Below are 23535 nucleotides of genomic sequence, written 5' to 3'. Positions count from 1 at the left end.
GTTGCTAAGTGAGACATTGGTTGTGAATTTTGCCCCATTTTATCACCTTTCTCGCCACAGTCGTTATGTGAATCACTGCAGTTGTTAAGTCAGTGACACGGTTGTTAAGTGAAACTGGGTTTTCCGTTGACTTTGCTTGTCGGAAGGTTGCAGAAGGAGATCACGTGACCCTGGGATGCTGCGATCGTCATAAATATGAGTCAACTGCCAGGTGTCTGAATTTTGATCACGTGACCACAGGGTGGTTGCAACGGTCGTAAGTGTGAAATATGGCCGTAAGTCACTTTTTTCCAGAGTCATCGTAAGTTTGAAAGATCACCGAATGAACTGTTGTAACTCGAGGACTACCTGTAACCCCATGGACTGTAGCATCCCAGCTTGGTGGCTTCCATAGGTCACATCTACCTGACCCACCAGAGCAGGGAGGGAGGGAATGCTGCGGGTCCCATCCCCGAGGGAGATACACCTGGTGGGGCCCAGAAGAAGGGCCTCCTCCGTGGTGGCTCCCTCTCTCTAAGACTCTTCCGGAAGGCGCTGAAGACCTGGTTCTGCCAGGGGGCCTGGGGATCCCAGAGCGGGAGGGAGCCCATGAAATGGCTCCTCTGATATGCTGTTGCCGGGGTGGGAGGGTGATTTTATTATATTATATTAATTATTTGATTCTTTTTTTTATTAGTTTTATTGCTTTAAATGAGGTTTATTTTTAGTTTTTTTTTTATTATTAGTTTTATTGCTTTACATATTCTGTAAGCCGCCTTGAGTCACCATGGGCGAATAGGCGGCAATATAAATTAAATAAATACAAATAAATATATATATATGAGTCTTTGGTTGTTGGGTTTTCTCCGTGTAAAATTGGAAATGTCTTGTAGCGTTTGTGAAGTCTCATCGTCATCTTCAGGCTTCAGCCGTGCTTCTGGGAGAAGCAGCTGAAGCTGAAGATGATGCATGAGACTTCGAAACGCTACAAGACATTTCCAATTTTACACGGGAGAAAACCCGAACAACCAAAGACCTACATACAAACACCCGTGAAAACCTCAGAAAACAAATATATATATATATATGTATATTCTGTCTTCCCTCTTTCTTCCATCTTCCTTCTTCTTTCTTCTGTCATCTTCTGTTTCCTTTCTTCTTTCTTCTCTTTTCTGTCTTCCCTTTTTCTTTTCTTCCATCTTCCATCTTCTTGGGCTAGAAGATGTCTGAGGTCCCTTCGAACTCTTTTATTCTGTTTTTCTGAACGCACGACTGTGGGGCACTGCAACCATCATAAATATAGGTCATTTGCATTTTAATCATGTGAACACCATGAAAGGTTGTAAGTTTTGAGGATCAGTTGTAAGTAACTTTGTTCAGGGCTGTTGCAATATTGAATGGTGTCTAAACAAAGGGTTGTAAGTTGAGGGCTACTTCTACATATATTGGTGAAGATGCTGTCCTAGAAACTAGGAAGTTGCAAGTTCTAGTCTCACTTTAGGCATGAATGCCGACAGATGGACTTTGGGCCAATCACCAGGAGACGGGGAGTGCTAGTCCCGCCTTAGGCACAAGAGCCAGTGAGTGGGCCAATCACCAGGAGACGGGGAGTGCTAGTCCCGCCTTAGGCACAAGAGCCAGTGAGTGGGCCAATCACCAGGAAACGGGGAGTTCTAGTCCCGCCTTAGGCACAAGAGCCAGCTGAGTGGGCCAATCACCAGGAGACGGGTGTCCTAGTCCCGCCTTAGGCACAAGAGCCAGTGAGTGGGCCAATCACCAGGAAACAGGGAGTTCTAGTCCCGCCTTAGGCACAAGAGCCAGCTGAGTGGGCCAATCACCAGGAAACGGGGAGTTCTAGTCCCGCCTTAGGCACAAGAGCCAGCTGAGTGGGCCAATCACCAGGAGACGGGGAGTTCTAGTCCCTCCTTAGGCACAACAGGCAGCTGAGTGGGCCAATCACCAGGAGACGGGGAGTTCTAGTCCCGCCTTAGGCACAACAGCCAGCTGAGTGGGCCAATCACCAGGAGACGGGGAGTTCTAGTCCCGCCTTAGGCACAACAGCCAGCTGAGTGGGCCAATCACCAGGAGACGGGTGTCAGCCAGCTTGCTGCATGGAAGTGGGGGTGGGGTGGGGCTCAGTTGAGGATTTTTCTTTGGAGCTTTGCTTATCTCCCCAAGGTCATTTCTTCTAGCTCTGGTATTCAGCAACCAGAGACAATGCATTTGAATCCAAGACTTTCTCAAAGCATTTCCTGGCCGGTCCTTGCACTCCGCTTGCCTAGCTACAATGTGTTTTTTTGTTGTTGTTTTTTTAGCCCTAGAGGTTTGTTTCAATATGATGCTTGGTGCACTTTTTTAAAAAAAAAATTTATTTTGTCACAGCATTATATACAAGCACATACAATGAAAGGGAACAATAGGACAGGAACGGTAGGCATGTTTGTGCGCTTATGCACGCCCCTTACAGACCTCTTAGGAATAGGGTGAGGTCAATAGTAGATAGTTTTTGGTTGAAGTTTTTGGGATTTTGGGAAGAGACCACAGAGTCAGGTAAAGTATTCCAAGCACTGATGATTCTGTTACAGAAGTCATATTTTCTGCAATCTAGATTAAAGCAGTTAACATTAAGTTTAAATCTATTGTTTGCTCGTGTATTGTTGCGATTGAAGCTGAAGTAGTCTTTGACGGGAAGGACATTGTAACAGATGATTCTATGAGTTAAATTCAGGTCGTGTCAAAGGCGGCGGAGTTCTAAATTTTCTAACCCCAGGATTTCAAGTCTGGTGGCATAAGGTATTTTGTTGTATTCGGAGGAGTGGAGAACTCTTCTTGTAAAATATTTCTGGACACGCTCAATTGTATTTATGTTAGAAATGAGGTGTGGATTCCAGACAATAGAGCTGTATTCAAGAATTGGTCTATCAATTGTTTTATATGCTCTGGTTAGTAGTGTAATCTTTCTGGAGAAGAAGCTACGCTTTTGGTTCAAGTCTTGCCTGACACAAGTTGCAGTCAGTTCTTTCCTAGTAGAACTACCTTTTCTCTAAATCTATGAAGCCAAGGGTTTTTTCTGTCGTAGGAAACAGCCCTGGCAGATGGCGAGTTCTAGTCCAGCAGGCTGGGTGACTTTGGACTACTTCCTGTCTCTCAGCCCAGCCCACCTCACAGGGTTGTTGTGGGGGAAAACAGGAAAAGGAAGGGATATTGTGGCATGTTGTCTGCCTTGAACTATTAATAACAATAATAAAGGTTTATGGAAACATCTAATGACAGATGATGGGTGCTACTAGACTATTGTGAATGTTGTCCTCAGCTGCCCTGACATTTATCGTTATGCCGATTAGTGGTTTTATTAAGTTTACCTTGGTTAGCTGCCAAGAGTTGCCGTTACAGGTGGCTGTACAAATGCATTCAGGTGAACTAACTGCACAGAGAAAGTCTACCAAGGTGGTGACTCAGAATCAACATAATTGATTCTGAGTCATAATTAGGAACATAATTAGGAGACTGAAGGAAGACGAGAGAAGAGAAAAGACTGAAGAGAGACAAAATAAGTCAGAAGGAAGAAGACAGAAGAAAAAAGAGAGAAGATTTAGAATTTAGAATAACAGAGTTGGAAGGGGACTCTGGAGGTCGTCTAGTCCAACCCCCTGCTTAGGCAGGAAACCCTACACCACTTCAGACAAATGGTTATTCAACATCTTCTTAAAATTTTTCAGTGTTGGAGCAGTCACAACTTCTGGAGGCAAGTTGTTCCGCTTATTGATTGTTCTAACTGTCAGGAAATTTCTCCTTAGTTCTAAGTTGCTTCTCTCCTTGATTAGTTTCCACCCATTGCTTCTTGTTCTACCCTCAGGTGCTTTGGAGAAGAGCTTGACTCCCTCTTCTTTGTGGCACCCCTGAGATATTGGAAGACTGCTATCATGTCTCCCCTAGTCCTTCTTTTCATTAAACTAGACATACCAAGTTCTTGCAACCGTTCTTCATATGTTTTAGCCTCCAGTCCCCTAATCATCTTTGTTGCTCTTCTCTGCACTCTTTCTAGAGTCTCTGCATCTTTTTTACATTGTGGCGACCAAAACTGAATGCAATATTCCAAGTGTGGCCCTACCAAGGCATTATAAAGTGGCACTAACACTTCACGTGATCTTGATTCTATCCCTCTGTTTATGCAGCCCAGAACTGTGTTGGCTTTTTTGGCAGCTGCTGCACACGGCTGGCTCATATCTAGATGGTTGTCCACTAGGACTCCAAGATCCCTCTCACAGTTGCTATTATTGAGCAAGGTACCACATATACGGTACCTGTGCATTTTGTTTTTTTTGCCTAAATGTATAACCTTACTTTTTTCACTGTTGAATTTCATTTTGTTAGATAGCGCCCAATGTTCAAGTCTGTCGAGATCTTTCTGCAACTTGAGCCTATCTTCTGGAGTGTTGGCTATTCCTGCCAGCTTGGTGTCATCTGCAAATTTGATGAGTTCCCCATCTATCCCCTTGTCCAAGTCATTGATGAAGATAGTAGACAGAAGACAGAAGACAGAAGAGAAAATACAAGAAGAGAGAAGACAAGAAAGAAGAAAGAAGACAGATCAATCAATCAATCAATCAATCAATCAATCAATCAATCAATCCCCCCTTCCTTGAAGTCACATTTATCCAAGGAACATTCTTCTTCTGCTGAACAGACCACCTCTTTGATGGTGAACTTCAGCTCTTGGGTACCTTCAGAAAGAAGACATGGGCAAGCAAAGGTGTTACTTTGAAGCCCCCCCTGCATCTTCTCCCATTTTAGACTGGGATCATTTCTGAATGAGTCTTGGTGGAGCCACCTGAATGGGGCTGCAGAGAAGAGTCCATGCAGGTTCCAGATGCTTTGCATTCAAGACCTGTCATCCTGATTGACTAGAGATGGAGGCTGTTAAGCAAGGAGAACACAGTGGGCAGAATCTTTTGTGTCAGCTAGTTCCCCAAAGTCTCAGGATCGCTTCCCAACCTTCGCCCCAACCACCACCAGCAAGGTCTTCCAGAAGAAACCTTCCATCGTTGGTTCTTCTGCTACGAAGCTCCTCAGCTGATGTGGTTCCTGAGACCAGGAGGTCTCCTTTTATGTCCTGATATGCAGGTCATCTTCTTGATGGCTGTTGGCCAAGGGTTTCCCAACCCAGTGAATTTTCTTTCCTTCAAAACGGGCTCTTTCCTTAAGAAGAGGGGACAGATAAACTGGGACTTTTGAGACTTATTTATTGTCCTCAGTGTTCTTCTGGCAGGTCTCCAGATCAACATTCGCAATTTCCCAGCATGGCTAAGGAATTCTGGGAGTTGAAGCCCAGCTATCTTACGTTGCCAAGGTCTTCAGATCAGCCTAAATTCCACCATGGAATTTTGTATGGGTCGTCTATTCCCATGCTCCTACTCTACTTCAACTCCTTATAGACTTCATCTCCCATAAGAAACTTTCTTTCTCCTTCTCCTTTTCCTTCTTCTTCTTCTCCTTCTCCTCTTTCCCCTTCTCCTTCTCTTCCTCCTCCTCCTCCTTCTTCTCCTCCTTCTCCTCTTCCTCCTTCTTCTCCTTCTCCTTCTCCTTTCTTCTTCTCCTCCTCCTCTTCCTCCTCCTCTGCCTGCTCCTCCTTCTTCTCCTTCTCCTCCTTCTCCTCCTTCTCCTCCTCCTCTTTCTTCTTCTCCTTCTCCTTCTCCTCCTCCTCATTCTCTTCCTCCTCCACTGCCTGCTCCTTCTCTTCCTTCTTCTTCTCCTTCTCCTCCTTCTCCTTCTTCTCCTGCTCCTCCTCCTTCTCTTCCTCCTCCTTCCTTTTCTCCTTCTCTCTCTTCTCCTTCTCCTCTTCTTCTTCTTCTTGGAAAAAAACAGGCCACTTGCCTTTTGAAAAAGCACCTTTGAAAGAGCATTTGTGTTGGCTACTAGTTATAACTTTATTTATTAGTTTGTTTTTGAAGCTTGGAACCACATCTGCTCTTTTTCAATCCTCAGGTATTTTCCTGGTGCTTTGAGATTTTTGAAAGATACGATAGGCTCACCTGTTGATTAGAAGACCTCCAATTCGGTAATTCTGTATTCTGTACAGACAGAGAAGATTCGGAAAGATCCCGTCTCAGATCCCCCATTTCCCCCTCTCAGACCTGCATTTGGGGGCCGTAATCAGACACCAGCTTTGCCAATGTAAACTCAGATTTGTCACAGAATTAAAGTCTGAGCTGAGGTGGGAAGGGAAAGATTGCAGCATGCAGAAGTGACCCGTTTAGGGAAATAGTGAAATGGAGAAATTGCAGAAATGTTTTTGTTTTAAGAACCAGTTAATAAATGCTGAAACGAGGCAGAGTAAGGCTGTTTCTTGCAAAATGCGATTCCTGTCAGGAGGGAAATGGACTTTTACAACAGTGGTGGGAATTCCTTCCTGCTTTCTCTGGGTGAAATTTGGGGTTTCCAGTTTTTCCCCCTCAACATATTCTTCTTTTGTTCTTCCTTTATCTCCCTTTTATTTCCTTCATTATGCTTAATCTCAATTGGAGGTTCACTTTTCTTAGCCTTCCTCCTTTCCTTTTCTCCTCTTCTGCTTAAATTCTGATTTTGATTCTCATTCTGATTTATTTTTATTGATTTTAACTTTAAAACATTAACTTTCATTTTTTTATTTGTTTTTATTAAATGGATTCTTTGGAGAATTTCCCCCCTGTTTTCAAGACCTTGGCTTGCTCTCTCTCTCGCTAGGTAGGTGAAGTAAGAAGCTAATTCACAGGTAGTTCTCGACTTACGACCACAATTTCCATTGCTAAGTGAGAGACAAGTGAGGTTTGCCCCATTTGATGCCCTTTCTTGCCATCGTTGTTAAGTGAATCAATGCTGTTAGTTAGTTAGTTAGTTACAGGGTTGTTAAGTGAAGGTCGCAGAAGGGGATTGTGTGGCCCCGGACGCTGCGACCGTCATAAATCTGAGTCAATCGCCAAGCTTCTGGATTTTGATCACGTGATGCTACAACTGTCGTGAGTGTGAAAAATGGTCATTAGGCACCTATTTTGAAATTCTGTTGTAACTTTGAACGGTCACTAAATCAATGGTCATAAGTCGAGGACTGCCTGTATTGGTTTGTTTTTATCTCCGTTTCCAGGTTCTGCAAAGAGTCAGAACCAAATGCTCCCCGTTGCACTTCTCACCCCACACCGGCTGAGTTGTGGGTTCGGTCTTTTGCGAGGACTTTCCCCACGAAGTTCAGGTGACTCAACTTTTCCTCTCTGGAGTTGGCCTCATCACAACCCTCCTTCGAAGGGTCTTACGACAAACGGGAGGGGCAAACCCACAACAATTAGGCCTTGCACAATCAGTCTCCTTTGCACAACCGTGTGATGTCACCCTCGACAGTGCTTGAAGGTGGGTAAATATCCCTCTTCTATCTCTCTCTCTCTCTCTCTCTTTCTTTCTTTCTTTCTCTCTCTCTCTCTCCACCCCTCCATCAACTATCATCACTCTGTTCATCTCTCTGTCTGTCTCTGTCTGTCTGTCTATCATCTATCTATCATTTCTATCCATCTATATATCTATTGTGTCTATCATCTCTCCCTCCCTCTCTATCCATCCATCCCAGGCAGCCCTCAACTTACAACCGTTCATTTAGTGGCCATCCAAAGTCACAACGGGCACTGAAAAAGTGACTTAGGGCCGCTTTTCACACTTACGACCGTTGGCAGAACCTCCATGGTCCCCTGATCAAAATTCAGACGCTTGGCAACTGAATCGTATTTACGACGGTGGCAGTGTCGAGGAGTCACGTGATCCCCTTTTGCGACCTTCTGACGAGCAAAGTCAAGACTGACTTAACAACCCTGTGACTGACTTAGCAACGGCAGCAATTCACTTAACCGGCAGGGCAAGAATGGTCGTAAAGCGGGGCGATACTCATAGCACTGGGACCTTAGAGGTCTTCTAGTCCAACCCCCTGCTCAAGCAGGAGACCTTATGCCAGTCTGGACAAATGGCTGTCGAATCCCTTATTTAAAAAACCCCCATAGAGACCTTATAGCAATGATTCCTCAGCCCATTTTTGAAAACCTCCATTGATGGAGCAGCCACAATTTCAGGCCCACAAATCTTAAACTTGCCAATTTTGGGAAACTCTCTACAGACTTTAGACTCTGCAGAGGGCTACCAAGGAAACCTTTCTCTCCTTCTCTTTCTTCTTGTCCTCCTTCTCTTTCTCCTTATCCCTTTCTCTCTCCCCTGCCCCCTCCTCCTTCTCAGAGAAAACCAAGTTGGAAGGAACCCTGGAGGTCCAATCCATGTTCCAGCAGGAGACCAGTGGTGGGTTGTTACCAGTTTGCCCCAGTTTGGGCAAACGGGTAGCTGCAGCGGCTCCACCCACCCACCTGGACAGTCTGTGCATCCGCAGAAGCTTCTGAGCATGTGCAGATGTAGCACGCATGAGCAAAGTAAGCCTGCCTATGTGAGCGAGCCCGATAGCAAAGGTAAATGAAACCCACCCCTGCAGGAGACCCTTCTCTCTCTGATCTCCTTCTCCTCCCCTTCTTCCTCCCCCTCCCCTCCTCCTTCTCAGAATAACGGAGTTGGAAGGGACCCTGGAGGTCTTCTAGTCCAACCCCCTGCTGAAGCAGGAGACCCTCCTCCCTCTCCCTCTCCTTCTCCTCCTTGGCAATTCAAAGAGCACCTTCACATAGGTTGACCTCAACCCCTCGGCCCTCCCCAAAGTTCCCCAGCCTGAGATGCTGGGGAAATGCCAAGATTGAGAAAACCTGATCTGGAAACCTGCCAGAAGAACATTTAGGATAGTGAATAAATTTCTAAACCCTGCTTCTCTGTGTGCCCCCCCCCCCAGCCCCGCCTCCTTTTCAGGAAGGACCTTGGAGAATTCAGTGGGGGGGAAACCCCGGTGGCCTCCCAGCAAGGAGATGACCTGCCCATCAGGGTATATAAGGAGGCCTCCTGGCCTGGGGACCCACATCAGCTGTGGAGCTGCCTAGCAGAGGAAGCCAGGATGGAAGGCTCCTTCTGGAAGACTTTGCTGGTGGTTGGAGCTCTTGCAGTCGGTGGGACCTCCTCAGTACCACACAAACCCCTGAACTATGATGAGGCCGTGGACCTTGCAGTGAGCATCTACAACAACAGATCTGGGGAAGACTCCCTGTATCGTCTCCTGGAAGCTGTTCCTCAGCCTGAGTGGGTAGGTACTCTCCAGTTCAGGTCCACCGAGGACTTGATCCTGATCTGTGTAGAGTAGAGTAGGGTAGACCCATCCTTTGTGGGAAGCCGTCCTGAGTGGTAACTGAAAAGGAGAGGCCCACTCAGTCTGTTCTCCCAGCACGGAGATCTTGAGGAGCCTTCATTTATGGTCTGCCTACCCTTCAGTTTGGGTCCATTGTGGGTTTGAAACCTAGAAACATAGAATAAAAGAGCTGGAAGGGACCTTGGAGGTCTTCGAGTCCAATGCTCTGCTCAAGCAGGAGATCCTGTCTTGTTCTGGACAAAAGTCTTTTTCTTGAAGACCTCAACCATAACTTCCGAAGGCAAGTTGTTCCATTGGTTGATTGTTCTGTCAGGAGCTTCTCTCCTTGATTAGTTTCCATCCATTGTTTCCCGTCCTGCCTCCGGGTGCTTTGGAAAATAAGTTGATCCCCTCTTCTCTGTGGCAGCCCCTCAAATATTGGGAAACTGCTATCGTGTCACCCCTGGTCCTTCTTTTCACTAGACTAGACTTGATTTGTCCTGCTTACACTTTTTGTAGAGTAGACCCTTCTCTCCTGGGAAGCTAGGTGAAATGGGGGAATGGGTTCCACCACGAAGATCTTCAAGATCCTTCAACTAGGATCAATCAGGATCCATGGTGGGCACAGAAACCAGAACTTCTGGGACCTGCATGGACTCTGCTCTGTAGATTTATCCTGGTGGCTCCATCAAGACTCCAAGGGAACGTGGGAGGAAGGTCAGGTGGCCTCCAGGCTAACCACCTGCTGGACTGTGTCTTCTTTCAGGATCCTCTTTCTGAAAGCAACCAAGAGCTGAACATCACCCTCAAGGAGACGGTGTGCCAGGTAGCAGAAGAACGTTCCTTGGAGGAATGCGGCTTCCAAGAAGACGGGGTGAGTGGCCGATGCCAAGCAGAGTTGGAAATGTATTTTAGAAGGAGACAGGGCCATGGGGCTTCTGTAGGGCCTTCCTTGCAGAGATGAAGCTACTTTGGTCCTGTGGGGTGTCCTTCCTCTCGTTTCTCCAAGTCAACTCTTAGTCCATGGATAGAGGAGGGACCCATGACAGAACAACAGAGTTGGAAGGGACCTTAGAGATCTTCCAGTCCAACCCTTTGCTCAAGAAGGAAACCCTTTTCTCCTTCCCCTTTCCCCTTACCTTTTCCTCCTCCTCCTCCTCCTCCTAGAGTTGGAAGGGACCTTAGAGATCTTCCAGTCCAACCCTTTGCTCAAGAAGGAAACCCTTTTCTCCTTCCCCTTTCCCCTTACCTTTTCCTCCTCCTCCTCCTAGAGTTGGAAGGGGCCTTGAAGGTCTTCCAGTCCAACCCTTGCTCAACCCCCACCTCCTCCTACTCTGACTAATAGAGCCAGAGAAGGGAGGTCTTCTAGTCCCACCCTCTGTTCAAGCAGGAAACCCTTTCTTTTCTTCCCTTTCCCTTTCCTCTTGTCTTCTTCTTCTTCTTCCTCCTCCTCCTCCTCCTCCTCCTCCTCCTCCTCCTCCTCCTCCTCCTCCTCCTCCTCCTCCTCCTCCTCCTCCGCCAAATAACAGAGTTGGAAGGGACCTCAGAGGTCATCTAGTCCAATCCGCTGCCCGAGCAGAAACCCCTCTACCTTTCCAGACAAACGGCTGTCCAATCTCTTCTTAAAAACCTCCACATTCCTGGGAGGGAGGAAAGAAAATTCCAGAGTTATAGAAGAGACCGAAAAGTTTAGAAGCCAAAGTCGGCTCCTCCCTTAGAAGTTTTTCACAGGGTGCCTTAAATAATTCACATAGTTGCTCACACTTTGCTAAGGTTTCGGTCTGCAGGTGTGCAGGCATAAAAGAAGAGACTACTTATAGAAACATCAGCATTTCTTTGGTCCTGTGGGGTGTCCTTCCTCTCGTTTCTCCAAGTCAACTCTTAGTCCATGGATAGAGGAGGGACCCATGACAGAACAACAGATTTGGAAGGGACCTTAGAGATCTTCCAGTCCAACCCTTTGCTCAACAAGGAAACCCTTTTCTCCTTCCCCTTTCCCCTTACCTTTTCCTCCTCCTCCTCCTCCTCCTCCTCCTCCTCCTCCTCCTCCTCCTCCTCCTCCTCCTCCTCCTCCTCCTCACACAGTTGGAAGGGGCCTTGAAGGTCTTCCAGTCCAACCCTTGCTCAACCCCCAACTCCTCCTACTCTGACTAATAGAGCCGCCCTCCCACTCTCTGTTCAAGAATGAAACCCTTTTCTTCTTCCCCTCCCCTTTCCTCTTGTCTTCTTCTTCTTCCTCCTCCTCCTCCTCCTCCTCCTCTGCTGCCAAATAACAGAGTTGGAAGGGACCTCAGAGGTCATCTAGTCCAACCCGCTGCCCGAGCAGAAACCCCTCTACCTTTCCAGACAAACGGCTGTCCAATCTCTTCTTAAAAACCACCACATTCCTGGGAGGGAGGAAAGAAAATTCCAGAGTTATAGAAGAGACCAAAAAGTTTAGAAGCCAAAGTCGGCTCCTCCCTTAGAAGTTTTTCACAGGGTGCCTTAAATAATTCACATAGTTGCTCACACTTTGCTAAGATTCCGGTCTGCAGGTGTGCAGGCATAAAAGAAGAGACTACTTATAGAAACATCAGCATTTCTTTTCCTGGTTTCGGGAACCTGTCAGGACAATAAGAGATTCACCCAACAGCAGCCTTGGAAGGAATTCCCCTGAAGTATAGGCAGTCCTCCACTTACAACAGTTCATTTAGTGACCGTTCAAAGTTACGGCGGGGCTGAAAAAAAGGGTTATTAACGTAACAAGTGCAGCGATTCACTTAACAACGGTGGCAAGGAAAGTTGTAAAATGGGGCCAAATTCATTCAATGAACATCTCGCTTGACAATTTTGGGCTGAATTGTGGTCATAAGTTGAGGACTACCCATACTTATGACCGTCTCTGCCTCCCCACGATCACATGATCAAAATTCAGATGCTTGGCAACTGACTCAGATTTATGACGGTTGCAAAGTCCCGGGGTCACATGATCCCCCCTTTTGCAGCTTTCTGACAAACCGGAACCCAGGTCCCCTGAATAACTGACATAACAGCTGCGGGGATCTGCGCAACACGGTCGTAAAACGAGGCGAGGCTCATGGGATCTTGCTTAGCCCTGAGAGAGAAATGTTGGGGTTGATTCTGGTCGTATCTGGAGGACCCCCTGCAGCTAGGGAGACCTTGGGGCTGAGCCATCTTAGCTTGTCTAATGTTCTCCTAGCAGGAGGTGGTCGGAGGGAGGTCAGGGGGGATCCCAGATTCCCGTGTAGGAAAGGAGGTTGTGGTCTCCGTGTAATGAAATCTGGGCACTGTCATCCTTCTCTCCCTGCCGTCTTCTCCTCCACAGATGGTCATGGGATGCACGGGCTACTATTTCTTTGGGGAGGCTCCCCCAGTGCTTGTTCTCACCTGTGAACCTGTGGCTGAAGAGGAGGTGGAGGAGGAGGGGAACCAAGAGGAAGAGGAGGAGGAAGACGAGAAGGTAAGAAGATGCCATGGTAGCCGGGCGGGGGGTCTCCTGGGAGGAGCTCCAAACCTAGAAGGAGGGTTGAACCGTTGGCCAAATGGAGGAGACCCCACCTCACTGGAGGCCATCCGCAGGGCACGTGATTTGGGAGAGGAGGTTCCACTTGTATGGTATCTACCAAGCTTTGGTTCCACCTGAATCAGCAACCAGCCCAGTCTTGAGATATGCTGGAAAGAGAATTCAGTCCTTTCTGGAAACAAGAGGAGAGGATATTTGTAGCTCAGGGCTGAACGGAGGAGGAGGTTAAGGAAGATGAGGAGGAGGAGGGGGAAGGAGAGAATGAAAGAGGAAAAGTGGAATGAAGGAAGGAAAGAAGGAAAGAGAAAAAGGCTGAAAGAGGAGGAGGAGGAGGAAGAGGAGGAGGAGGAGGAGGGGGAAGGAGAGAAAGGCAGAGGAAAAGTGGAATGAAAGAAGGAAAGAGAAAGAGAAGGAAGGAAGGAGGGAGGGAGGGAGGGAGGGAGAGAGGGAGGAAGGAAGGAAGGAAGGATGGATGGATGGATGGATGGATCTCAAAAGGAAATTAGGGGAAGGAGGGGAGCCCTGACCATGGTCCTTCTCTTCCTCTCTAGGATCAGCCCAGGAGGGTCAAGAGATTCAAGAAATTTTTCAAGAAGGCCAAGAAGAGCCTGAAGAAACGTGTCAAGAAATTCTTCAAGAAACCGAGGGTCATCGGGGTCTCCATCCCCTTCTAAGAGTGGATTTGGAAGGCCCCTCCGCTCTCCAGGCCAAAGAAAACCGGCAGTCCGTCCAATCATTCCCCCAAAAGATGTTCCAGCAATAAATAATGTATAAATAAATAAATATATATATACTCACGTATGGCTTTTTCCTTCTTTCCGATGTTTAAAAGACTAACAGAATTAAGGAGTTGGAAGGGACCCTGGAGGTCTTCTAGTCCAACCCCCTGCTCAAGAGGAGAACTTCTACTATTCTGGGTAAATGTTTCTCCAATCAATTAGGAACATAAAATCACATGACTGGATGGGACCTTGGCGGTCATCTAGTCCAACCCCCTGCTCAAGCAGGAGACTTTATGCCATTCTGGACAAATGGCTGTCCAATCTCTTATTTTAAAAAAAGCCCCACAGAGACCTTATAGCAATGATTCTATTTCAAAACAGAATTCTATTCCAAATAGAGTCTATTCAAGAGAGTCCATTTTTGAAAACTTCCATTGATGGAGCAGCCACAATTTCAAGCTTACAAATCTTAAACGTGCCACTTTTGGGAAACTCTCTACAGACTTTTAGACTCTGCACAGGGCTACCAAGGAAACCTTTCTCTCCTTTTTCTCACAAACAGATTAATGCAGGCAGTCCTTGACCTACGACAACAATGGAGCTGAGCGTTTATGTTGCTAAGTGGGACATTTATTAAGTGAATTTTACCTCATCTTATGACTTTTCTTGCCACATTTGTTAAGTGAATCCCTGCAGTTGGTAAATTAGGAACACTGTCATTAAGTGAATCTTGCTTCCCCTTGAATTTGCTTGTCAGAAGGTTAAAAAACGGACAAGGAAGGATGGATGGATGGATGGAAGGAAGGAAGGAAGGAAGGAAAGACAGATAAAAAGTGGAATGAAAAAAGGAAAGAGAAAGTGAAACAGGAGAAGAAAGGAATGGAGGAATAATTTCTGCAGAAAACATGGTCATTTTCCACTTGTCCAGCTTGGATCAGATCCAGGCTTTCTAAATTTTTATGCAAATTCAAATTTGAAATAGAATCCAAGATCCGAATCGATGTGGGAAGGAAAAGATCCATTAGGGAAATGGGGAAACGGCAGAAATATTTATAATGCAGTGTTTTTTTTAAAGGAAATAAATGCTGAAATGGGACAGAATAGGTCTATACTTTGCAAAATATGACTTTTTTGTTTAACAATTTTGTATTATTCAAAAAAGTATAATCACAGGAAAAACTTGTAAAAGTCCAGCCAGGGGTTATGAAATAAGTCAGAAGCCAAGTAGACACAAACCCAGAGACTGGAAAGCTTCGAAAAGTGCAATAAACACCCAGGCATGCTTAAGAAAACGAGCAGCTGAAGGGAGAAGGTGTTAAACATCAAACCTTCCTTGATTCTCCTTACTGAGAATTGCGGCTTTCAACTCACTCGCCTGTATTCCTTCCAAAAGACAATTTAGGTCCTTCTTAGTCCTCCCTTAAAAAAATAGGGAGCAGCAAAGCAGCCAAATTACCAAATTTAACGGCAAAGTCAGCAGCAGAAAAATAAACTCTCTCCCTTTATCATGCCACAATGCAGGAGGCTGCTGGCTTAAAAAATGTTTTTATAGAGACAGGTTAAAGAATTATAAGGAATGGTGATATCCAAGTTATTATTTTGTTTTGAGCCAACTGATAGACTCTTAATTATTTTACAACCCAAAAAATTGATATTTCTTGGTAAGTCAATGAATGAACCATCATTAGAGTATTAAAAGAAAAGTAAAGATCCATCTGTTAAACTACTGAAGTTCGCAGATGACACAACAGTGATTGGTCTCATTCCAGACAATGACGAATCCACATATAGACGAGAGGTCGAACGACTAGCCTTGTGGTGCGACCAAAACAATCTGGAACTGAACACACTCAAAACCGTAGAAATGGTGGTAGACTTTAGGAAAAACCCTTCCATACTTCCACCTCTCACAATACTTGACAACACAGTATCAACAGTAGAAACCTTCAAATTTCTGGGTTCTATCATATCGCAAGATCTCAAATGGACAGCTAACATCAAAAACGTCATCAAAAAAGGACAACAAAGAATGTTCTTTCTGCGCCAACTCAGTAAGCTCAAACTGCCCAAGGAGCTGCTGATCCAATTCTACAGAGGAATTATTGAGTCTGTCATTTGCACCTCTATAACTGTCTGGTTCGGTTCTGCAACCCAACAAGAAAAACACAGACTTCAGAGGATAATTAGAACTGCAGAAAAGATAATTGCTACCAACCTGCCTACCATCGAGGACCTGTATACTGCACGAATCAAGAAGAGGGCCATGAAAATATTTACAGACCCCTCGCATCCTGGACATAAACTGTTTCAACTCCTACCCTCAAAACGACGCTATAGAGCACTGCACACCAGAACAACTAGACACAAGAACAGTTTTTCCCCGAAGGCCATCACTCTGCTAAACAAATAATTCCCTCAACACTGTCAAACTATTTACTAAATCTGCACTACTATTAATCTTCTCATTGTTCCCATCACCAATCTCTCTCCACTTATGACTGTATGACTGTAAGTTTTTGTTGCTATCATTAAGGGTTAAATTGCAACCTATGACCATCATTTGTGTTGTAAATGTTGTACCTTTGAGGAAGTTTTTTTTCTTTTCTTTTTTCTTTTTCTTTTATGTACACTGAGAGCCTATGCACCAAAACAAATTCCTTGTGTGTCCAATCACAGTTGGCCAATAAAAAAATCTATTCTATTCTATTCTATTCTATTCTATTCTGTTCTGTTCTGTTCTGTTCTGTTCTGTTCTATTCTATTCTATTCTATTCTATTCTATTCTATTCTATTCTATTCTATTCTATTCTATTCTATTATGTTCTATTCTATAAACAAATCAATACTCCCCAAATCAGATTCTTCAAAATAGACCTTCAAACTTCCTCCTTTTTATAACTTTAAAAACAGGACAACCTTTCGAAGATCACTGATAAGAGAGGTTTGTTTTTCTGTTAGTTGTTTAATTGAGATTGTTTCTATGGCCACCCATTGGAAAAACAGATTAACACAGGCAGTCCTCGATTTATGATCACAATGGACCTGAAAATGTTGCTGAGTGAGAAATTTGTTAAGTGAGTTTTGCCTTATTTTATGACTTTTCTTGCCACATTTGTTAAGTGGATCAGTGCAGTTGATAGGAACACGGTTCCCTTGACTTAGCTTGGCAGAAGGTTGCAAAAGGCAAGGATGGAAGGAGGGAGAGAGGGAGGGAGGAGGGAGGGAGGATGGAAAGAAGGAGATATATAGGGAAGGAAGGAAGGAAGGAAGGAAGGAAGGAAGGAAGGAAGGAAGGAAGGAAGGAAGGAAATTGTGAGAGATTTATTGTGACAATGGATTGCTAAACTGCACCTCTCCCCGGCCATCAACTGACCATAGCAAAACCAAACACCAAAATCCAGGTTGTGGGCAAAAGGATCTGTTTAGTCACACTTGGCCATAGCCACAAAAAGGCTGCACACACACCCTCCACACAACGAAAGGAAAGCCAACAGATACCAAGAAGGACAATTAAGATTGTGTCAGCGTTCCAGAAAAAAAAACCCCTCTTCTGGTAAAGGCTCCGAAGCAAACATCTTTCAAAGTTCTTTTACTAGCATAGTCAAACTGGCACATCTGGATAAAGTTCGAATCTGGAGATCCGGGCTTTTCCTCAGTAGTACAAAACCCCAGACCAGCCCCCCCCCCCCCCGACTCCTCTGCCGATCACATGCCGGATCACGTCCCATCTCGAGGCATCACTCCCACCCCTCCGTCTCCAGATGCAGGCTCGGCCTGACCTTGACCGGCAGGAAGAATGCTATTGTGTCTAAAGGCCCCTTTCTACTAACCCCCCCCCCTCCTATTTTCCCACACAGGAGAAAGTGGCAGCGTGTGGAAGCCTCCGGCCAATATGGCTTCCAAAGCTGACAGATTGACCACTTGAGAGAGTCACGTACTAGGACCAGCACATACACAAATCCCCCCACCCCCAAGGACCAGCCCCACTATAACACAATGTCTGTGCACCCCATTTCCTTTGTAGCTGCCACGAAGAACAAATCTTGGGGGGAAAATGGTTCACCTCCTTTCCCCAGAAACACTTTTTGAATCTTTTAACCCACCCACCCTCCCTCCCTCCCTTCCCTCCTTCCTTTCTTCTTTCCTATCTTCCTTCCTCCCTTCTTCCCTCCTCCTTCCCTCCCTCCCTCCTCCCTCCTTCCTTCCTTCCTTCCTTCCTTCCTTCCTTCCTTCCTCCCTCCCTCCCTCCCTTCCTTCGTCCCTCCCTCCCTCCCTCCCTCCCTCCTTCCTTCCTACCTTCCTTCCTTCCTTCTTTCTCTCTCCCTTCCTCTCTCCTTTCTTTTTCCTATCTTCCTTCCTTCCTTCCTCCTTCTTTCCTCCTCCTTCCTTCCTCCCTCCCTCCTTCCCTTCCCTTCCCTTCCTCCCTCCTCCCTCCCTCCCTCCTCCTTCCTTCCTACCTTCCTTCCTTCCTTCTTCCCTCCCTCCCTCCCTCTTTCCTTTCTTTTTTCCTATCTTCCTTCCTTCCTTCCTCCCTTCTTTCCTCCCTCCCTCCCTTCCCTTCCCTCTCCTCCCTCCCTCCTTCCTTCCTTCCTACCTTCCTTCCTTCTTTCCATCTTCCCTCCCTCCCTCCCTCATTCCTTCCTTCCTCCATCTCTCCCTCCTTTCCATCCTTCCTTCCCCCCTTTTCAACCTTCTGACAAGCAAATTCAAGGGGAAGCAAGATTCACTTAATGACAGTGTTCCTAATTTACCAACTGCAGGGATTCACTTAACAAATGTGGCAAGGAAATTCATAAGATGAGGTAAAATTCACTTAATAAATGTCCCACTTAGCAACATAAACGCTCAGCTCCATTGTTGCCGTAGGTCAAGGACTGCCTGCATTAATCTGTTTGTGAGAAAAAGGAGAGAAAGGTTTCCTTGGTAGCCCTCTGCAGAGTCTAAAGTCTGTAGAGAGTTTCCCAAAAGTGGCACGTTTAAGATTTGTAAGCTTGAAATTGTGGCTGCTCCATCAATGGAAGTTTTCAAAAATGGACTCTCTTGAATAGACTCTATTTGGAATAGAATTCTGTTTTGAAATAGAATCAGTGTTATAAGGTCTCTGTGGGGCTTTTTTTAAAATAAGAGATCAGACAGCCATTTGTCCAGAATGGCATAAAGTCTCCTGCTTGAGCAGGAGGGTTGGACTAGATGACCTCCAAGGTGCCAACCAGTCGTGTGATTCCATGTTCCTAATGATTGGAGAAACATTTGCCCAGAATAGTAGAAGTTCTCCTCTGAGCAGGGGGTTGGACTAGATGACCTCCAGGGTCCCTTCCATCTCCCTAATTCTGTTAGTCTTTTAAACATCGGAAAGAAGGAAAAAGCCATACGTGAGTATATATATATATATTTATTTATTTATACATTATTTATTGCTGGAGCATCTTTTGGGGGAATGATTGGACGGACTGCCGGTTTTCTTTGGCCTGGAGAGCGGAGGGTCCTTCCGAATCCCCTCTTAGAAGGGGATTGAAACCCCGATGACCCTCGGTTTCTTGAAGAATTTCTTGACGCGTTTCTTCAGGCTCTTCTTGGCCTTCTTGAAAAATTTCTTGAATCTCTTGACCCTCCTGGGCTGATCCTAGAGAGGAAGAGAAGGACCGTGGTCAGGGCTCCCCTCCTTCCCCTAATTTCCTTTTGAGATCCATCCATCCATCCATCCTTCCTTCCTTCCTTCCTTCCTCCCTCTCTCCCTCCCTCCCTCCCTCCTTCCTTCCTTCTCTTTCTCTTTCCTTCTTTCATTCCACTTTTCCTCTGCCTTTCTCTCTTTCCCTCTCCTCCTCCTCCTCTTCCTCCTCCTCCTCCTCCTCTTTCAGCCTTTTTCTCTTTCCTTCTTTCCTTCCTTCATTCCACTTTTCCTCTTTCATTCTCTCCTTCCCCCTCCTCCTCCTCATCTTCCTTAACCTCCTCCTCCGTTCAGCCCTGAGCTACAAATATCCTCTCCTCTTGTTTCCAGAAAGGACTGAATTCTCTTTCCAGCATATCTCAAGACTGGGCTGGTTGCTGATTCAGGTGGAACCAAAGCTTGGTAGATACCATACAAGTGGAACCTCCTCTCCCAAATCACGTGCCCTGCGGATGGCCTCCAGTGAGGTGGGGTCTCCTCCATTTGGCTAACGGTTCAACCCTCCTTCTAGGTTTGGAGCTCCTCCCAGGAGATCCCCCGCCCAGCCACCATGGCATCTTCTTACCTTCTCGTCTTCCTCCTCCTCTTCCTCTTGGTTCCCCTCCTCCTCCACCTCCTCTTCAGCCACAGGTTCACAGGTGAGAACAAGCACTGGGGGAGCCTCCCCAAAGAAATAGTAGCCCGTGCATCCCATGACCATCTGTGGAGGAGAAGACGGCAGGGTGAGAAGGAGGACAGCGCCCAGATTTCATTACACGGAGACCACAACCTCCTTTCCTACACGGGAATCTGGGATCTGTCCTGACCTCCTTCCGACCACCTCCTGCTAGGAGAACATTAGACAAGCTAAGATGGCTCAGCCCCAAGGTCTCCCTAGCTGCAGGGGGTCCTCCAGATACGACCAGAATCAACCCCAACATTTCTCTCTCAGGGCTAAGCAAGATCCCATGAGCCTCGCCTCGTTTTACGACCGTGTTGCGCAGATCCCTGCAGCTGTTATGTCAGTTATTCAGGGGACCTGGGTTCCGGTTTGTCAGAAAGCTGCAAAAGGGGGGATCATGTGACCCCGGGACTTTGCAACCGTCATAAATCTGAGTCAGTTGCCAAGCATCTGAATTTTGATCATGTGATCGTGGGGAGGCAGAGACGGTCATAAGTATGGGTAGTCCTCAACTTATGACCACAATTCAGCCCAAAATTGTCAAGCGAGATGTTCATTGAATGAATTTGGCCCCATTTTACAACTTTCCTTGCCACCGTTGTTAAGTGAATCACTGCACTTGTTACGTTAATAACCCTTTTTTTCAGCCCCGCCGTAACTTTGAACGGTCACTAAATGAACTGTTGTAAGTGGAGGACTGCCTATACTTCAGGGGAATTCCTTCCAAGGCTGCTGTTGGGTGAATCTCTTATTGTCCTGACAGGTTCCCGAAACCAGGAAAAGAAATGCTGATGTTTCTATAAGTAGAATTTAGAATAGAATTTTTTTTATTGGCCAAGTGTGATTGGACACACAAGGAATTTGTCTCTTCTTTTATGCCTGCACACCTGCAGATCGAAATCTTAGCAAAGTGTGAGCAACTATGTGAATTATTTAAGGCACCCTGTGAAAAACTTCTAAGGGAGGAGCCGACTTTGGCTTCTAAACTTTTCGGTCTCTTCTATAACTCTGGAATGTGTTTTCTCCCTCCCAGGAATGTGGAGGTTTTTAAGAAGAGATTGGACAGCCGTTTGTCTGAAAAGGTAGAGGGGTTTCTGCTCGGGCAGCGGGTTGGACTAGATGACCTCTGAGGTCCCTTCCAACTCTGTTATTTGGCGGAGGAGGAGGAGGAGGAGGAGGAAGAAGAAGACAAGAGGAAAGGGAAAGGGAAGAAAAGAAAGGGTTTCCTGCTTGAACAGAGGGTGGGACTAGAAGACCTCCCTTCTCTGGCTCTATTAGTCAGAGTAGGAGGAGTTGGGGGTTGAGCAAGGGTTGGACTGGAAGACCTTCAAGGCCCCTTCCAACTGTGTGAGGAGGAGGAGGAGGAGGAGGAGGAGGAGGAGGAGGAGGAGGAGGAGGAGGAGGAGGAGGAGGAGGAGGAGGAGGAGGAGGAAAAGGTAAGGGGAAAGGGGAAGGAGAAAAGGGTTTCCTTCTTGAGCAAAGGGTTGGACTGGAAGATCTCTAAGGTCCCTTCCAACTCTGTTGTTCTGTCATGGGTCCCTCCTCTATCCATGGACTAAGAGTTGACTTGGAGAAACGAGAGGAAGGACACCCCACAGGACCAAAGTAGCTTCATCTCTGCAAGGAAGGCCCTACAGAAGCCCCATGGCCCTGTCTCCTTCTAAAATACATTTCCAACCCTGCTTGGCATCGGCCACTCACCCCGTCTTCTTGGAAGCTGCATTCCTCCAAGGAACGTTCTTCTGCTACCTGGCACACCGTCTCCTTGAGGGTGATGTTCAGCTCTTGGTTGCTTTCAGAAAGAGGATCCTGAAAGAAGACACAGTCCAGCAGGTGGTTAGCCTGGACCTTCCTCCCACGTTCCCTTGGAGTCTTGATGGAGCCACCAGGATAAATCTACAGAGCAGAGTCCATGCAGGTCCCAGAAGTTCTGGTTTCCGTGTCCACCATGGATCCTGATTGATCCTAGTTGAAGGATCTTGAAGATCTTCGTGGTGGAACCCATTCCCCCATTTCACCTAGCTTCCCAGGAGAGAAGGGTCTACTCTACAAAAAGTGTAAGCAGGACAAATCAAGTCTAGTCTAGTGAAAAGAAGGACCAGGGGTGACACGATAGCAGTTTCCCAATATTTGAGGGGCTGCCACAGAGAAGAGGGGATCAACTTATTTTCCAAAGCACCCGGAGGCAGGACGGGAAACAATGGATGGAAACTAATCAAGGAGAGAAGCTCCTGACAGAACAATCAACCAATGGAACAACTTGCCTTCGGAAGTTATGGTTGAGGTCTTCAAGAAAAAGACTTTTGTCCAGAACAAGACAGGATCTCCTGCTTGAGCAGAGCATTGGACTCGAAGACCTCCAAGGTCCCTTCCAGCTCTTTTATTCTATGTTTCTAGGTTTCAAACCCACAATGGACCCAAACTGAAGGGTAGGCAGACCATAAATGAAGGCTCCTCAAGATCTCCGTGCTGGGAGAACAGACTGAATGGGCCTCTCTTTTTCAGTTACCACTCAGGACGGCTTCCCACAAAGGATGGGTCTACCCTACTCTACTCTACACAGGTCAGGATCAAGTCCTCGGTGGACCTGAACTGGAGAGTACCTACCCACTCAGGCTGAGGAACAGCTTCCAGGAGACGATACAGGGAGTCTTCCCCAGATCTGTTGTTGTAGATGCTCACTGCAAGGTCCACGGCCTCATCATAGTTCAGGGGTTTGTGTGGTACTGAGGAGGTCCCACCGACTGCAAGAGCTCCAACCACCAGCAAAGTCTTCCAGAAGGAGCCTTCCATCCTGGCTTCCTCTGCTAGGCAGCTCCACAGCTGATGTGGGTCCCCAGGCCAGGAGGCCTCCTTATATACCCTGATGGGCAGGTCATCTCCTTGCTGGGAGGCCACCGGGGTTTCCCCCCCACTGAATTCTCCAAGGTCCTTCCTGAAAAGGAGGCAGGGCTGGTGGGGGGGGGGCACACAGAGAAGCAGGGTTTAGAAATTTATTCACAATCCTAAATGTTCTTCTGGCAGGTTTCCAGATCAGGTTTTCTCAATCTTGGCATTTCCCCAGCATCTCAGGCTGGGGAACTTTGGGGAGGGGCGAGGGGTTGAGGTCAACCTATCTGAAGGTGCTCTTTGAATTGCCAAGGAGGAGAAGGAGAAGGAGAGGGAGAGGGAGGAGGGTCTCCTGCTTCAGCAGGGGGTTGGACTAGAAGACCTCCAGGGTCCCTTCCAACTCAGTTATTCTGAGAAGGAGGAGGGGGAGGGGAGGGGGAGGAAGAAGGGGAGGAGAAGGAGATCAGGGTGGGTTTCATTTACCTTTGCTATCGGGCTCGCTCACATACGCAGGCTTACTTTGCTCGTGCGTGCTACATCTGCACATGCTCAGAAGCTTCTGCGGATGCACAGACTGTCCAGGTGGGTGGCTGGAGCCGCTGCAGCTACCCGTTTGCCCAAACTGGGGCAAACTGGTAACAACCCACCACTGGTCTCCTGCTGGAACATGGATTGGACCTCTAGGGTTCCTTCCAACTTGGTTTTCTCTGAGAAGGGGGAGGGGGCAGGGGAGAGAGAAAGGGATAAGGAGAAAGAGAAGGAGGACAAGAAGAAAGAGAAGGAGAGAAAGGTTTCCTTGGTAGCCCTCTGCAGAGTCTAAAGTCTGTAGAGAGTTTCCCAAAATTGGCAAGTTTAAGATTTGTGGGCCTGAAATTGTGGCTGCACCATCAATGGAGGTTTTCAAAAATGGGCTGAGGAATCATTGCT

The 23535-nt window shown here is 46.7% G+C and overlaps 2 protein-coding genes across 2 annotated transcripts; one reads left to right on the top strand and one right to left on the bottom strand.

Annotated features, from left to right (window-relative positions):
- Positions 1–8932: 8932 nt before the first annotated feature.
- Positions 8933–13525, top strand: LOC131196752 (cathelicidin-related peptide Oh-Cath-like). Its single transcript, XM_058179992.1, has 4 exons — positions 8933–9163; positions 9972–10079; positions 12531–12665; positions 13280–13525. Exons 1-4 carry the CDS (start codon positions 8978–8980, stop codon positions 13400–13402), a joined length of 552 nt encoding a protein of 183 aa, XP_058035975.1. The 5' UTR covers positions 8933–8977; the 3' UTR covers positions 13403–13525.
- Positions 13526–18827: 5302 nt separating this feature from the next.
- Positions 18828–22658, bottom strand: LOC131196753 (cathelicidin-related peptide Oh-Cath). The gene is made up of 4 exons (XM_058179993.1): positions 22387–22658; positions 21481–21588; positions 19684–19818; positions 18828–19073 (listed from the first exon to the last, which is right to left on the bottom strand). The coding sequence occupies exons 1-4, from the start codon at positions 22570–22572 to the stop codon at positions 18951–18953; spliced, it is 552 nt and encodes a 183-aa protein (XP_058035976.1). The 5' UTR covers positions 22573–22658; the 3' UTR covers positions 18828–18950.
- Positions 22659–23535: the final 877 nt, after the last annotated feature.

The sequence above is a fragment of the Ahaetulla prasina genome, chromosome 4, assembly GCF_028640845.1.
Source record: "Ahaetulla prasina isolate Xishuangbanna chromosome 4, ASM2864084v1, whole genome shotgun sequence".
NCBI classification, from domain to species: domain Eukaryota; kingdom Metazoa; phylum Chordata; class Lepidosauria; order Squamata; family Colubridae; genus Ahaetulla; species Ahaetulla prasina.
This window is presented reverse-complemented; position numbering and strand designations above follow the sequence as displayed.

Coding starts and splice junctions, on each gene's coding strand:
- LOC131196753 (XM_058179993.1), bottom strand. CDS start 22,572: ATGGAAGGCTCCTTCTGGAAGACTTTGCTGGTGGTTGGAGCTCTTGCA. Junction 21,589..22,386: donor CTGTTCCTCAGCCTGAGTGG/GTAGGTACTCTC, acceptor GTCTTCTTTCAG/GATCCTCTTTCTGAAAGCAA. Junction 19,074..19,683: donor AGGAGGAGGAAGACGAGAAG/GTAAGAAGATGC, acceptor CTTCCTCTCTAG/GATCAGCCCAGGAGGGTCAA.
- LOC131196752 (XM_058179992.1), top strand. CDS start 8,978: ATGGAAGGCTCCTTCTGGAAGACTTTGCTGGTGGTTGGAGCTCTTGCA. Junction 10,080..12,530: donor GCGGCTTCCAAGAAGACGGG/GTGAGTGGCCGA, acceptor TCTCCTCCACAG/ATGGTCATGGGATGCACGGG. Junction 12,666..13,279: donor AGGAGGAGGAAGACGAGAAG/GTAAGAAGATGC, acceptor CTTCCTCTCTAG/GATCAGCCCAGGAGGGTCAA.